Source organism: Otolemur garnettii, unplaced genomic scaffold (genome assembly GCF_000181295.1).
Source record: "Otolemur garnettii isolate 467f Iridium unplaced genomic scaffold, OtoGar3 scaffold00021, whole genome shotgun sequence".
NCBI classification, from domain to species: domain Eukaryota; kingdom Metazoa; phylum Chordata; class Mammalia; order Primates; family Galagidae; genus Otolemur; species Otolemur garnettii.
Genome location: NW_003852416.1, coordinates 2545437 through 2560993, shown reverse-complemented (window position 1 = coordinate 2560993; position 15557 = coordinate 2545437). Strand labels below are relative to the sequence as shown.

At 38.6% G+C, this 15557-nt stretch overlaps 2 protein-coding genes across 5 annotated transcripts in view; one reads left to right on the top strand and one right to left on the bottom strand.

Annotated features, from left to right (window-relative positions):
• Positions 1-12369, top strand: part of INPP5F (inositol polyphosphate-5-phosphatase F) — a 100696-nt gene extending 88327 nt beyond the window's left edge. For 2 of the 4 annotated variants that reach the window (XM_012803675.2, XM_023511632.1), the window contains 5 exons: positions 3191-3262; positions 4304-4377; positions 4880-5008; positions 5873-5960; positions 8395-12369. In XM_012803675.2, coding sequence (XP_012659129.1) covers positions 3191-3262; positions 4304-4377; positions 4880-5008; positions 5873-5960; positions 8395-9544 — 1513 coding nt within the window. In that variant the 3' untranslated portion in view covers positions 9545-12369. Of the gene's footprint in view, positions 1-1671; positions 1954-3190; positions 3263-4303; positions 4378-4879; positions 5009-5872; positions 5961-8394 lie in introns of those variants that run through there. The other 2 variants (XM_023511634.1, XM_023511633.1) reach the window with 2 other exon arrangements.
• A 75-nt stretch (positions 12370-12444) lies between these two features.
• MCMBP (minichromosome maintenance complex binding protein) overlaps positions 12445-15557 on the bottom strand; it is a 63593-nt gene continuing 60480 nt past the window's right edge. Inside the window, exons 15-16 of the mRNA XM_023511636.1 lie at positions 13245-13333; positions 12445-12847 (exon numbers count right to left, since the gene is read on the bottom strand). Of these exons, the coding sequence (XP_023367404.1) occupies positions 12721-12847; positions 13245-13333 (216 nt within the window). The 3' untranslated portion in view covers positions 12445-12720. The remainder of the gene's footprint in view (positions 12848-13244; positions 13334-15557) is intronic.

The following is a 15557-nucleotide window of genomic DNA, read 5'->3' as shown; positions in this document are numbered from 1 at the left end:
AAAAAAAAAAAAAAAAAAAAGAGGCACGGTGGTTATTTTTATTGGTTGTAAAGTGATCTTGGCCTTTCATAAAATAAAAAGGCCAACTAATACTTAACATTTTTTTTTTAAACAAAAAGCATCCAGTTTCAAGTGGTTCTTCAAAATACCAATAAACAGCAGGATCTAAATTTGTAAACCGGATTGAATGTTTGCCTTTAGGCTGAAATCTAAGATGATAATCTTCAGTATAATAAATTTGAAACATTCCAGGAAATTCTAAGTCAAGCTCTCAGTACAAAGCACTCTACTGAGATTTTTATCTTTTTTTTGAGACAGAGTCTCATTATGTCGCCTGAGGGAGAGTGCCCTGTCGTCCCAGCTCACAGCAACCTCAAACCCTTGGGTTTAAGAGATGCTCTTGCCTCAGCCTCCCAAGTAGCTGGGACTACAGACGCCCGCCACAACGCCCAGCTATTGTTTTTTATTGTACTTGCCATCGTGGTTTTTAGCTAATCCGGGCCGGGTTTGAACCGGCCTCAGTGTTATGTGGCTGGCACCGTAACTACTGTGCTACAGACACGGAGCCCTTCATAAGCTATCTTGATGACAAATTTAATGGTATCCCTTAAATTTTGCACCAGAGAACAGTACTCCACTCGCCTCTCTGCAGTCCGGCCGGGTTTAAGTATTTGGTAGATAAAAGGCATTGGCGAGCACCGGCAGATGCCGGGGCCTGGTGGGAAGCGGGTGTCCGGCACGTTCTGATCTGACCCCTCGTGCGGTTCTGGTCCTTGCGTCTGCCCTCCACCCCCAGCAGTCTCAGGAAAACCGCATAGCAACCGAGTGGCCAGGGTCGCAGCCTGCCTTTAGGCACGTGGCAGTACAGGAGATGGACGCTTCGCAGTGGCAGGAGGGTGCCCCCATTTGCCCTCCAGTGTCTCTTCTCCCACTCACGGTGTCCCCTCAAGACCTGGGCTCTGTCCACGCGAAGGTGGGAATGAACTCTCGCGGGAGCTGGACCCCAGGCACCCCTCCTCCACCCGGCTAGAGTGAGTTGCGTGTCGTGGCAGCGCATGCGTGTTGGCTGCTTGCTGCAGCCGGAAGTGAGCGAATGGGGTACGAGTCCTCTGGGTGGGACTTGGCGCGGCCGCATTGCAGTAGCTCAGGCGTGAGGTTGAGTCAAGGCGTCTGAGTGAGCTTCGAGGCATCGACGGACCGACCGACGGACCGACCGACCGACGGACCGGGACGGGACTGACTGACGATGCGTCGTTCCCACAGGCCTGCGCCTACGGCTCGGCGGGCTGCCGCTCCCGTTGAGCCCAAACCCGATAGCGTGGTGGCCACGACTTTCAAGGTTTTTCTTCTTTGTGCAGGACTTTTGGTTAAAGTTCCCGCCGGGTTGTATTTTTCCTGTAAATTACTTCTTTTCCAAAGTCTGATGTTAATGTCCCCTGAGGAGAGCGCCTTTTACGCGACCATTGTCGCAGTGTTCGGGCTACATGTGGTGGTGGCAATGTTTGTCTTCATAGTGTGGAAGGAGGGCTTACCCCGGTGGCGGGAAAACAAAACCGAATAAGGCAGCTTTCCTTTATAGCTGCAAATGGGGGGGGGGTACCTAAAGGGTTTTTGTTTCTTGTGTTAAATGTTTTTTTTTTTTTTTTTAATTTAAGGGGTAGGGTGGCGGGTGGATGGGGAGGGGAATTAAATATTTACTGTATCTAAGACTTCAGTAAAAATGTGGGTAGGGGTGGGCTGACATTTTTCGACTGCTTGTGTATGTGCCAAGTGTTTTTCACTAAGGACACGATGTTCTTGACTTAGGATCATGTTTGGCTTATGTAAATATTAATGCCAAAATAGGAAACTAGGATGAAAGTAACACTGTAATTAGTAGAATTTATTTCTTATTAAAATGTGTCGTGACGTAATTTTTATGACTCGGCTCAAGCAACAACTTTCAGAGTGCATGTAAGTATCAATGCACAAAACTAAATTTTTGTTTTACGGTGTTCTCAGAGAAGCTGCCATTATATTTGTAGTTTTATTTTTTCCATTGATTAATTGGTTAGTGTTCAAATTTTGGCTCCTAGAATCTGTGTGTTATCAGGTTCTGACGTCTTATGTCATTCGTTATATTTTTTGGTATGTTATTTTACATGAAAATTGAGGTGAGTTTCAACAGATTAAGATTCTGTTAAACTTAAGCTGCAACAAGGTGCAACTGAGGGAGAAAAACGCAGTTTACGATTTTGATGAATTTCTTTCCTGCGGTATCCTTTAAACAATGACCTCATTCTTAAGTGGTTTAAGAATGTAGTTTAACTTTCATCTACAAATGATATTTTTCACTGTCATTTTGTTTTTCAGTAGCATTTTGATAAGATCTAGGAGATAGGTATGAAATCATCAGGCAGAAAACTAAGTGGTTCTTACCGTGGAATTTGGAGACCAGTGTAAGAATGCAGATTAATCTCCACCTTTAATGGAAAGGTTATCAATGTTGGATTAATAGTTTCATTTTAATTCAGATTCTGCCTATGTTGTTATTTGTAGATTTTATATGTCGATAGTTATTAGTACTTTTACAAAGATGTGCATTTTACTGTGGTTTTAGTTTGTTTCTTCATTTGATCTTTAATTTTAGAGTGTGTGTAAATGTGGCAAAATGAATTTAGAGTAAGAAAAAGTTTGTGTTCCTTGAAAGCCAAGTAAATTAATCCAGAGAGAAAAATATAAACGTAGCTTGGACTTGCTCCATTTTTACACATAAATGTTCATGTAAAATTCTTTCAAAAGATGCATACTACAACAGTGTAAAAATATTCTAAGTTTGTGGTCTGTAATTTTGAAGAATAGATAATGTGAGATTCTAGATGATGTCTACGTTCTCAGTCTCACATTTTCTTTCCCTCTCAATAACTGCCTCTCCCCCATCCTCCAGTCCCCTCCAGCACCCCCAGCCTCCCTCTTCCTTTGGCTTCTTCTCTAGTCAGAGACCTCCCCTCAGCTCCACCTCCCCCTCTTTTCAAATCCGGTTTCTGTTGTTTTATAAAAGATTTTTCAAATAGATTATGTAATTGATTTTCTTACACCAATGCACCCCACCCCAGCCAGTCTTTTGTCCTAAGCAGTTCTGCTGTAGAAGTATTCTTGGCAAAAAATACAGATGAAAATAAAAATATTTAATTCCCTGTGTTATGTTTAGCCTCATTGATGCTACTCACAGAGATGTGGATGTGCTGTTACTGCTTTCTAACTCTGCCTACTACGTGGCCTAGTAAGTTGCTTATTGATTTAAAATAAAGCTTTTGATTTTTTAAAAACTTGAGTAAATTTCCTTCTTAGAATTCATAACAATATGATTTTATTATATATTTCATTAAAGTTACTTGGATCCCTTTACCTTTTTATAACTGTTAACATCATTCTGACCGCCTTTTATTGGTTTGAAAATGTGATTTTAAAGTTAAAATCAATATTGTATTCTTTTAGCATTTAGCATTTCCTATATATCTCCCAGGCATTGATGTATTTCATATATTTTGTCATTAATGGCCATATGCCATTGTTTGTTATAAAGTATTTTCCCATTGTTAGGTATTGAATTACTTCCAATTTTTTATTGTCATGAATGATGCAGCTGTCTTTTTGCGGCTAACTTGTATATGCGCATGCATGCTTCTTTGGTTACAAGTGTCTGATGAATTATATGCTGTTAGTGATTTATCGTCAGTTACCTTCAGAAAGACTACCAATTAATAATGCCACTAACAAAATACAAGTACTTGTTCCCTTACACCTTACCAGAATTTTTTAGTTTTAACTTATATTGTATTTTCTAAGTAAATACTCACTTTATTTTTGGTTTTATGTGAACCATCATTTTTTTAGTCATTGGTCCAGATGTCTGTTGGGCATACATTACATGGAATTTTCATTCTTAATTTTGGAAATCCATTTTATCTGCTTTATTTCCAAATACATAGTTTCTCTGTGTTGTGTTTTGCCTTTTAGGTTAGGTTTTAGATTCATTTTCATTTCATACAAGTTTTTATAAAACTGAAATTACTTTCACTTTGTAATTGATTTCCCTTTTTCCTGTAAGATCTACAAACTGATTTTTCTTTAGCCATTTTGAACTCTGTTATTCTTGTTTAATCTAGCTTTAAAAATGGTTTTTGTTTAACTCTTTAATATGTATGTATTGTACTGTGGAAGATTGTTAACGTTTAATAGTTTGCTAATGTTAAACCTCAGCTGAAAAGCCAAATATGCTTTTGATTTTAATCTTCTTTTTACTTCCTTTCTCTTTATCTAGTTATGATGATGAAATTGATAAAGTAAACCAGTATCAAAGACTAAGTCTAGAAGACCTGGAAAAAATAGAAATAGGTAAATTTTTTTTTTTTTTTTGCAGTTTTTGGCTGGGGCTGGGCTTGAACCCACCACTTCTGGCATATGGGGCTAGCACCCCACTCCTTTGAGCCACAGGCACCACCCAATAGGTAAATTCTAACATAATACCAATCATAGAAAGCAAATGCTGTTGCTTCCAAGAATGGCTTACATTATTTAAGCAACTGGTACAACATTTATTAGAAACCAGAAAGGGATAGTCCAAGCCATTGGTTAGTGATGAATGTATACTCTAATGATAATAATGTATTATTTACCTTGTAAAGATTAGTTTAATAATTGAAGCTGAGAGGATTTTTATAGCCTCATCAAACCAAATGGTCATGATAAACTCATATTTTTTGTGCTCTCATTTGGATTATGAAGAAAATGTGTTAAATATGTAATTGATATATGTGTGTTAGTCTTTTAAAGATAGAAAAGAAAGTGCATGTTATGTGAAAGATGGAACTTTCAACACATTTATTTGGGTTTTTAGGTCCTGAACCCACTCTTTTTGGTAAGCCAAAGTTCTCCTGCATGCGACTGTACTACAGGTACAGAGAAACAAGTGGCTATTTCCACACGCTGAGAGCTGTAATGCGAAATCCAGAAGAGGATGGAAAAGGTAAAAAGAGGAAAAGGTGAAAATATTCAGTGGTCACTTTATATCTGCTCTAACAAGCACAAATAGAACTGGAGACATTTTAAACTATAACCAACTGGAATGAGAACTGATCCAGGAAGCTTTGGGATCTGAGATATTAAAAAAGCAACTCTTGTTTCCAGCAGTGCAGGGATATTTTGAATGGATTATGTGGTTTTTGGCAAGGGACTCCACAGTGGGGATCCTCAGTGTATTTGGCCATATCAGAAGCCAGGTAGGTGCCAGAGCTTCGTCTACCTCATGTTCCTCTTGTGCGTAGCAAGCGAAGACCATGCCTCTCTTGTTCACAATTCTTGCTTTGGCATCTAGCACAGTACAAGCGCATTTTTAATACCAGTTGAGTTCTTTTGATTTTTTTTTTTTTTTTTTTTTTGAGACAGAGCCTCAAGCTGTCCCCCTGGGTAGAGTGCCGTGGCATTATAGCTCACAGCAATCTCCAACTCCTGGGCTCAAGCGAGTCTCCTGCCTCCGCCTCCCAAGTAGCTGGGACCACAGGCGCCCGCCACAACGCCCGGCTATTTTTTGGTTGCAGCCGTCATTGTTGTTTGGCGGGTCCAGGCTGGGGATTCGAACCCGCCACCTTAGGTGTACATGGCTGGCGCCTTAGCCGGTTGAGCCATAGGCGCCGAGCCAGTTCTTTTGATTCTTGTTATTTACTCTTCTGTTAAAATTATTTTACAACATTTTGAATTAGTTGGGGGAATAGTGAACAAGTAGTTTTCTATAAATTGCAGCAAGTAAATTTCATTGAAGTTTGTGTAACTTACAACTATTTTTTTGGTATGTTTCTGGAGAAATCAGCAGGTGTTTATCTTTGGGTTTTAGATACCCTCCAGTGCATTGCAGAGATGCTGCAGATCACCAAGCAAGCCATGGGTTTGGATGTACCCATAATTGAGAAAAAACTTGAGCGGTGAGTATGCTACTTCTCTCAAGATTCTCTTTGGGACTGACTGTCTCCCAAGAATAGTAGAGTCTTATTTCTTTAAAAGTATTTGCAACAAGGAGCTGGAGGGGATCACATTAGGGTGATGTTTTACAACACTTTTTATTTAAATTCTGTATTTCTATATGTAATTTTCAAATAATTTCTAAACTTATAGAAGAGTTACACAAATAGTTCAGAGTTTCCATTTACCCTTCATTCAGACTTTTTTTTCTTAACTCCTGATTCTATCACCTACCCTTCAGCCCCAGTGGGAGAGATACTTAGTATTCCTTTACTTCAACTTTGTTTTCTGTAAGATGAAATAATAAAGTCTATGTCAGAACTGCATGGACTGAATGCTAATCACTTAGACTAACAACACCACTGCAAAAGATTTTGGTTGCTGGCTTTTTTTCTTTTAAAAAAGTCATGACATGTATCTTTGTCTTCCTCAGAAGAGTATCCCAGACTTGGGAATCCAATTTAAAAGGCTTGAATATTTCACTTGGTCTTAACAGTGCCAAATTCCCTGCTAGACTTATTTAACCATACATACACCTTAAAGATTGTTTAAATTTTTTTTTTCCTTTTTTTTTGAGACAAAGCCTCCCTCTGTTGCCTAGGTTAGAGCATAGTGGTATCATGATAGCTCATATTCTCGGGTTCAAGCGATCCTCCTGCCTCAGCCTCCCAAGTAGTATATGGGTGTATAACACTACGTCCAGCTAATTTTTGTATTTTTTGTAGAGAAGGGTCTTAAACTCCTTGGCCTGGAGCAATCCTCTCACCACAGCCTCCAAAAGTGGTAGTATCACGGGTGTGAGCTACCATGCCTGGCCTAGAAGTCTTCTTAAAACTGAGACCTAGACTTTTTCTTGAATGCCATGGCATTTTAAATATATTTAGGGTATTCACCCGGGTTTAAAAGCTTAATATACAGAATATATAAAACAGTCTCTGAGTCATTTGATGGTATTTTGCAAACATCATGATGAAATAGGCTCAGAGAATCCCTCTGAGAGATAGCTCTGTACTTTGCCATCCTGGATACAACTTCTGTGGCCACAACTGATTTTTAATTCTTAAATAAACTGATGAGAGGGGGCATTCAAGCTTAAGTGCTTTGTAGAGAAAATCATGTTTTTTAAACACTAAAAAGAATGCATATTAGCAGATTATTTTTTATATTTAACATTTGTGGATTTTTCCTCCTAATGAGCACTGATGAGGCTTCACTGTCCACATCCTACTAGGGAAAAGCACAGTTTGGTCAGCTAGAGGAAAATTGTTCAATCTTCTGTTAATGGAAAGGAGAACTGTTTTAGTAGCTCTTTTTTTTTGGATAGAGATATCACCTTCGGGAGAATGCCGTGGTGTCACACAGCTCACAGCAACCTCCGAATCCTGGGCTTAGGTGATTCTCTTGTCTCAAGTCTCCCGCATAGCTGGGACCACAGGCACCCACCACAATGCCTGGCTATTTTTTTGTTGTAGCTTGGCCGGGGCCTGGTTTGAACCTGCCGCCCTTGGTATATGGGGCCGGCACCCTATGCACTGAGCCACAGGTGCCGCCCCGTTTCAGTAGCTCTTTAACCTCATACTTTTTCTGCAGTATTCTCAGGATCAGTGATCCTGCCTGACCAACCAGAATACAGATCCACATTCTGAGACATTTGTAGCAAATGGCACCCAGGCTTTTCTTCGTATTTATGGACTGTCATGAGGGATGCCAGAGAAGAGGAGACACTACAATTAGTTATGTTAAAGGTCCCAGATCTTTTCAAGTAAATTCAGGTAACACACAGGAGACATAAGGAAATGAAAGACTTTCCCCTTCTTCTCCTCCCCATACCTGAATTTGGACAAACAGATGGTCAGTGTATAGACTGACCATCTTAGTTAAGATGCTGTAGATTGCCATTCATAGTCTGATGCTTTTGCTTATTGTCTAGGTTGTGGCTGTGGTAGAATTACATTGCCCCAAATGGTAGCCATTCCCATATGGCTATAAAGACTTGAAATGTGACCAGTCTGAATTCAGGCATAAGTGTAGAATACCATGTACTCTGCACAGACTGTGTCAGACTTAGTCTAGAAAAAGAGTATCTTTCACCATATGTTGAAATATTTTGCATGTATTGGGTTAAATAAAATGCTATTAAAATTAATTTCACCTGATTCTTTTCAGTGTAACTGTTAAAAAAATTTAAATTACATACGTATTTCATTTCTATTAGACAGCATTATTTTTGTGTCATCTCTCAGGGGTTATCTGAGTTATCAATTATCAATGCACTGTTTTAAAGAAATTAGAACCAATTTCTTGAAATAAGCCAAGCCCTTAATTAGGAAGCTGGTATTTGAATTTCATGGAGAAATTAACATTTTTTGTTTTTTCTTTTTCTGTTCTAATTTGTAGGAAGAGCAGTAAACCTCATGAAGACATCATTGGTATCAAATCTCAAAACCAAGGCTCTTTGGCCCAGGGAAAAAAATTTTTAATGAGCAAATTTTCATCTCTAAACCAAAAAGTGAAGCAAACCAAATCCAATGTAAATATTGGCAACCTACGAAAACTAGGAAACTTTACAAAACCTGAAATGAAAGTTAATTTTCTAAAGCCAAATTTAAAAGTAAATCTTTGGAAGTCAGATAATAGTCTTGAAACCATGGAAAACACAGGAGTGATGGATAATAAGGTCCAGGCAGAGTCTGATGGGGACCTATCTTCAGACAATGACTCATACCATTCTGATGAATTTCTTACAAATTCCAAGTCTGATGAAGACAGGCAGCTAGCTAATTCTTTAGAGAGCGTAGGGCCAGTAGATTATGTTCTTCCTAGTTGTGGTATCATTGCTTCAGCACCTCGACTAGGCAGTCGATCCCAGTCTATTAGCAGCACTGATATTAGCATTCATGTTCCTTCAGAGATTACTGTTGCTCATGGGAGTGGGCATGGAAAAGGCCAGGAAAATCTACTGATGATGAAAAGTCCTTCTGCCGACAACATACACGTATCGACTAGTTTTGCCAAGCCTGTGGATATTTACTGCCACAGATTTGTGCAAGATGCACAAAACAAAATGTCCCAGCTATCAGAGACCAGGTCTGTGTGTCAGCAGGAGAGTGAGGAAGGAAATCAAACAACCAATCAAGTTTCCAGTGAAGCAACCCAATCAGAGTCAACGGAACAGACACCTTCCCGACCATCTCAATTGGATGTGTCATTTTCTGCAACAGGCCTACAGTTTTTGTCAGTTGAACCCTCAGTAGTATCTCAAAAAAACCCCAACTCTGGTTCCAGCATGCTTGAACTTGAGACAGGGCTTCATGTAACTCCTTCTCCTTCAGAGACCAGTAGCAGAGCAGTCTCTCCCTTTGCAAAGATCCGAAGTTCCATGGTCCAGGTTGCAAGTATTACCCAAGCTGGATTAACCCATGGGATAAACTTCGCAGTGGCAAAAGTTCAAAAAAGTCCTGCAGAACCTGAGGTGGTTAATGAAGTTCAGCAAAATGAACTTAAAAATATGTTTATACAATGCCAGACACGGATAATTCAGATTTAGTTTTTGGCCACAAAATCCTTTCATAGCTTTTATTTAAAAATTTGAAGTTTTTACATGTTAGGGTATTTAATCTTACACTGTCTGAATCTAGGGGTCACAGATTCTGGTTTTGGGGGAAGGGTTTCAAAAGTCGGAACCTGAGCAGATTGCTAAGTCAGAGCTAGGACTACAAAAGTGCATCCTCCTAGAAAGTAGTTTGTACACTACAGAGCATTTGCTCACTGGAGAGTAATTTCAAGTCACTTTGGGATAGGATCTAAACCTTTGTTGGAGCAGGGTGGGTGGAGTGTCTGTCAAGTAGGCCCATTAAGGGATTAGTGTTTCTCCTAATTTCTTCTGTTTGTCAGTTCATTCCTGTGTATTTAGCTTTTTGTGACTTCAAAGTGTTAACTAGTACCCAGAAGCATTTGAATAGAAAAAAGCTTTTCATTTTGATGGCTTAACCATTCTCTGTGAGTTATGATTGAGGGTTGACACTAAAGTCAAGAAATGTATTCTCATTTGATCCTTGTTTTTCCATATTCCTACTTGAACAAATTTATAATATTCTGCCTATAAACCCCCAAATCTAGGAGCATTAAGACTTGTCAGTAACTGAGATATCAAATGTGAATACTAGCACCTATTAAACTGCATTTTGCTGTTTTTAGAAATGTAGGAATATATATACACACATATATATGTATCAGCTACTGGAAATTCTAGAAGGACATCTTCAAGTTTTAACTTTTTACAACAGGCGATTCCTCAACTTCCTGTCTACAAACTACAACTATTGAAAATTTAGTCTGGAGCACAACTTGTGCTAAAACTAGTTTTATGACTATACCCCTGACCACACAGAACTAGGGCCACTAACTCTCACAGTAAGAACGCTGAGTATTCCAACAAGTATCAGTTTGGTATCTTTAGAGCCTTACTCTGTTGAAGTGATTCTCAGCTGAACATTGTGTCTATTATAACTCTGATATGCATTCCACTTTTGTTAGTAGTGGTATTTTTTTTTTTTGAAGTGTCAAATCTTGTGACTATTAAAATAAAGTACCAACATTTGGTTTGAGGTGTTCCAAATATTTTACTACTTTGAAGTGTTCTTATTTTAGAAATGATGACCTGGATCAAACATTCAAAACTGAACGCTTTATTCTATTCCTACCAAGTTTGGGTCTTGAAAATACTAAGAGTTCCCATTATAAGAGAAAATAACAAGCCAAGATTAGGTGATAAAACATGCATAGAAATTAGTTCTGAAGATCCTGAAAACTAAACATGGCCTAGTTCCAAACAGGGTTTTTATACATGTTTAGTTTCCTGGTCATTTATATAGGGCAGACATCTTGCCTTAAATCACAGCAATAGATGTGACTGTCCACTTGAATAAGGCAAGGGAGAAAAGAGCTCTTCTGCAGTGGACAGTGCCACTGTGCTACCTGGGTGGGCTTTGAATAGGCGGTCATCTTCCACACTTCCTTTTCGCTCTGCCATGCTGTTCCACCAAGAGGACACAGGCTCTTTTTCTATACAAGATTACTTAGGATGCTGAATCTCACAATTCATGAATAATCCAAAGTGCTAGTAATTTGGGAAGTTTTATTTATTGGCAAGAGGGCTCTTTCAAGGGAACTTTTCTGCAAGACCAAGAAATATATTTCTCTTTGGTAAGTTACAATTTACATTGGCACAATAAACATGGTAACTTATCTACTTTGTTCTAGGACCCAGTTAAGCCATCTAAAAGTTTAAGGAAGGTCTAGCCTATCAGTTATAAAAATGAAAACCAGTTAGAATTCTAATATAAACATTATTTACATTAGTTTATAAAAATAGATTTGAATTTAGGAAAAGTTACTATTAAACAACTAGTAATTTTTACGTCAGTTCACTAGGCATTAACGAATTCCTTGATTTTTCAAGGCTGACCCTGTTTCCTTGGTTAACAATGTCAATTTAGGCCTTCCATAAAAAAAAAATTTAAGTGATCTATTTCCAACTAGGTAAGTTACTTACTAGAAGAAATTATATATAACATTGAATGCTTAACAAAGTAACATTCTAATCTTTCCGAAGATCCTTCTTGCCACAATTATACAACTTAACAGTAATTTTCTCTGATATTTTTGTTGGATTTAAAACTAATTCATCTGGAGAAAACCTACCTGCAGTTGTATCAGGCCATTACTGGAGTAGCAGATGTTAGTTGATTTAACATATTTAGAATAAATGTGGTAAAATCATAAAAAGCTAAAAATCCAATATAACCAACCAAAGCGAGTAAATGACACTAGGAAATAATTAAAAGCCGTTCTTTCTAAAGAGATACTATTTTGCTCTTTCATATTTGGGTAAAACTTTGTAGAGCAGCATTCCCTTAAGTGTGGTTCCCAAATGCACTAGGATGTAATGAGAAAAATAAAACAATGTACTGGGGTTTTTTCCCTCCCCCAAAGCTACTTTTATTCCACTTACAGGACTATCATGTTCTGAAATTGTCCTTTATGAAGAAAAAAAGGCAAATAGTGATTTCTTTTAGATTACTTGACAAAATAAACTGTCAACCCTATGTCCCCCAAATTTTTGGAAAGATTACTGTTGACCCATGAAATTCAAAAGTCTGGGAACCACCACCATGTAAAAGACTAGTTTTGCAGTCTGTTACCTGCTGAGTAGGAAAAAGTTTCTGTGGCCAAACCCCTGGGAAATGAACAATACAGAATTTCACATGGTCATGTGAATCAATGGTAAACACACCCCATTCCCCAAATTTGGACTACTGACTACACCCAACCCCACCATTAACTGAAAAGACACCTGAAGTGCACAATTCTCATACGAAGTTAACATTAGCAATTCAACAGTTTGGCCTGTGACTTGGTTGAAGCTAAATATAATCAGCAACATTAATCAATATTAAACTTTTAATATCAAATACTTTTCATTACATCATTACTAACTTATATAATTATAAAACAAACTTTAAAAGCTCCATAAAACCAGTAAGGTAAAAGCCCTTACTGAATATCATATAAACGTCAGATGTTACCAGGCTTGATTTCAGGAAAAGTCGTTGGTTTGTGATACAAATTGTCTATAAAATGATGCAGTATAAATGGTATTTGACTTTTACAATAATGTGGCTACAGTTTCCCCATTATTCTTCATAGGCCTCTCTCTGATCTTTAAAGTTCATTTCCATTCACACACTTTTGCTGTTGAAGCCTGATTCTTCTTAGAGACTCTAGCTGCTTTGCTCTTAGCCATCGTTCCCTTGACAGCGTTGTCTGACCAGCACTGAGAGACAGACACCTGATTTGAAATATAGAAACAAATTTAAGTCTACTGCAAACATAGTAACTTGACTAGGAATACTTTTTAAAATGAAACAGTCCTTATTAGGAGTCAAGTCTAGTAGCTACACACAAGTCAACAGCCAAGTCAGCCTGCTACAAAGGAATCTTTTGAAGAGCCAGTATTGGAGGGTGGCTCACTCTGAAGCTTGGAGAACAAGCAAAGCAGCATGCCTGTTCCACTGAAGAGATCACCAGTCAAACACAGAACCCCCTCTATAAGCCTTTTCAGACGGTGTTAACTGAAAGGAAAAGTTAATATCTGTTTATAGAAGTCTGCTTTAGTTATTGCTGAATAAATCAGGATACTTATGCACAACTTACTGAGAAAGCAATTATGAACATGAGCTACTTACCGAGCCACCACAAGCAGCTGGTGGAGATCGTCGGCTGTGATGCTCTGAGGGTCATTCTTACGCATTTCTACAAAGTCATCTTCAACTGCCTTTATCAAGAGTAAATAAATATACTTTAAAACTACTTCTCATGAACAGTTTTGAGACAGAGTCTCACCATGTTGCCCTCGATAGAGCGCTGTGACGTCACAGTTCACAGCAACCTCAAACTCTTGGGCTTAAGCAATTCTCTTGAACCAGCCTCCCAAGTAGCTGGGACTACAGGTGCCGGCTACAATGCCCAGCTATTTTATTTCTGTGTTGTTGTAGTTGTCATTGTTAGCTGGCCCAGGCTGGATTTGAACCCACCAACCTGGGTATATGTGGCCGGCGCCGTAACCACTGTGCTACAGGCGCCAAGCCTCCTCACCAACAGGTTTGAGAGGAAATGACATTATGTTGTTATAAGATAAAAGAAAGTAACATGGTCCCTTGACTGATTTACAAATGTCAGCCTTGCCTTAGGCAAAAGGAGCCAATGTAGGTGAAAACACTGAGAACCAAAACTTTTTTTTTTTTTTTTTGGCTGGGGCTGGGCTTGAACTCACCACCTCTGTTATATGGGGCTGGTGCCCTACCTCTTTGAGCCACAGGTGCTGCCCTGAGAACCAAAACTTTATACACAATGCTACTGAGTAAAATATTCTAAACAAAATTGTGACACTAAGGTTAATTTGACACGGTCATGCAAACATACAAATAAGCAACTGGCGCAGCAAATATGCTTTTCAACAAAGAATGATGTTAGCAAGAATGGCAGAGCAAGAACTTCTAAAAATTGTCTCCACTATTAAAGCAGTAAGAACACCAATCAAAATTAACTTCCTTTTTCAAATCTCTGGAAATAAACCACATTCTACCAGCAATCCAGACAGTATTTATGCAAGAAAACCAGGTGACTCTTGGTAAGAATGCTGACCTTTACGGCATTTTAATTTGCCCTATTTACCATATTCCAGTCCCTATCCAGCTGGGTGACAGCCTTGAAAACCAACACTGGCAACCACTAAAGAGGGCAGAACAGGATTGGAGCTCCTTCAAAGTACCATTCACAGAGGGGTTCCCTGAAAGAACCCACTTGCAAGGTTATTTTTTTTTAACTTGAAGTTTGCCCAGGATGAACAGCCTATTTCTCTAGGACATTTACCAAGAAGAATCAGAGGAAATTACCAATCATCTTGGCTGCCTCAGACACGGGATAATAGCTGCGGCAAATGACACACTAAATAAAATCCTTAAATAGGAAAGGTGAGAAATGAAATGTTCATAGAGGGCCTTGAAAACTTAGTAGGCCTCCTAGGAATTTAGTAGGCCACATGAATGCTCAGAGACTAATGATGTCTCACCAAATAGAGAAAAGCAACACAAAGATAGAAATAATTTTTTAAAAGAAGCAAATTCTGGAATTGAAAAATATAGTTAACTGATAAAAAAAAAACTGACTAGATATATTCAGAAGTTTGAGCAGGAAGAATGAATCAGGAAATTTGAAGATAGGTTGATGGAGATTATTTAGTCTATGAAACAGTAAGAAAAAAAAGAGTGAGAAAAAAATGAACAGATGTTCTATAGGCTATCTTCAAGTGCACCAACATGCATATAAGGGGAGTGCCAGAGGACAGGGAAGAAAGGTGTAGAAATTCAAATAAATAATGGCTAAAACCTTCCCAAATTTGTTGAAAACGTCCCCCAAATATGCATTAATCTATAATCCCCAAACTCAATAAACTTCATAAAAGATAAAGAGATTCACACCTAAACATATCAGTCAAAACTGTGAAAAAGAGAGACTCTTAAAAGCGTTAAGAGAAAAATGACTCATAATCTAGCTGATTTCTCATTAGAAAACAGGCTAGAAAGGAGTGGGAGGACATAGTCAAAGTGACGAGAAAAAGACTAAACCACAAATTCTATAGCCTTTAAGGAGAAATCAAGGAATTACAGATAAAAACTTAAAAGAGAATTTGTCACAAGCAAATCTGTTCTGCAAAAAAACACTAAAGAAAGTTCTTCAGACTGAAAATGAAGGGATACTAGATAATAACATGAATCCACATGAAGAAATAAAAAAAGCTGGTAAAGGTAACTACATAAATACAAAAAAGAGTATAAATATCTTGGCTCGGCGCCTGTGGCTCAAGCGGCTAAGGCGCCAGCCACATACACCTAAGGTGGTGGGTTCGAATCCCCAGCCCGGGCCCGCCAAACAACAATGATGGCTGCAATCAAAAAATGGCCGGGCGTTGTGGTGGGCGCCTGTGGTCCCAGCTACTT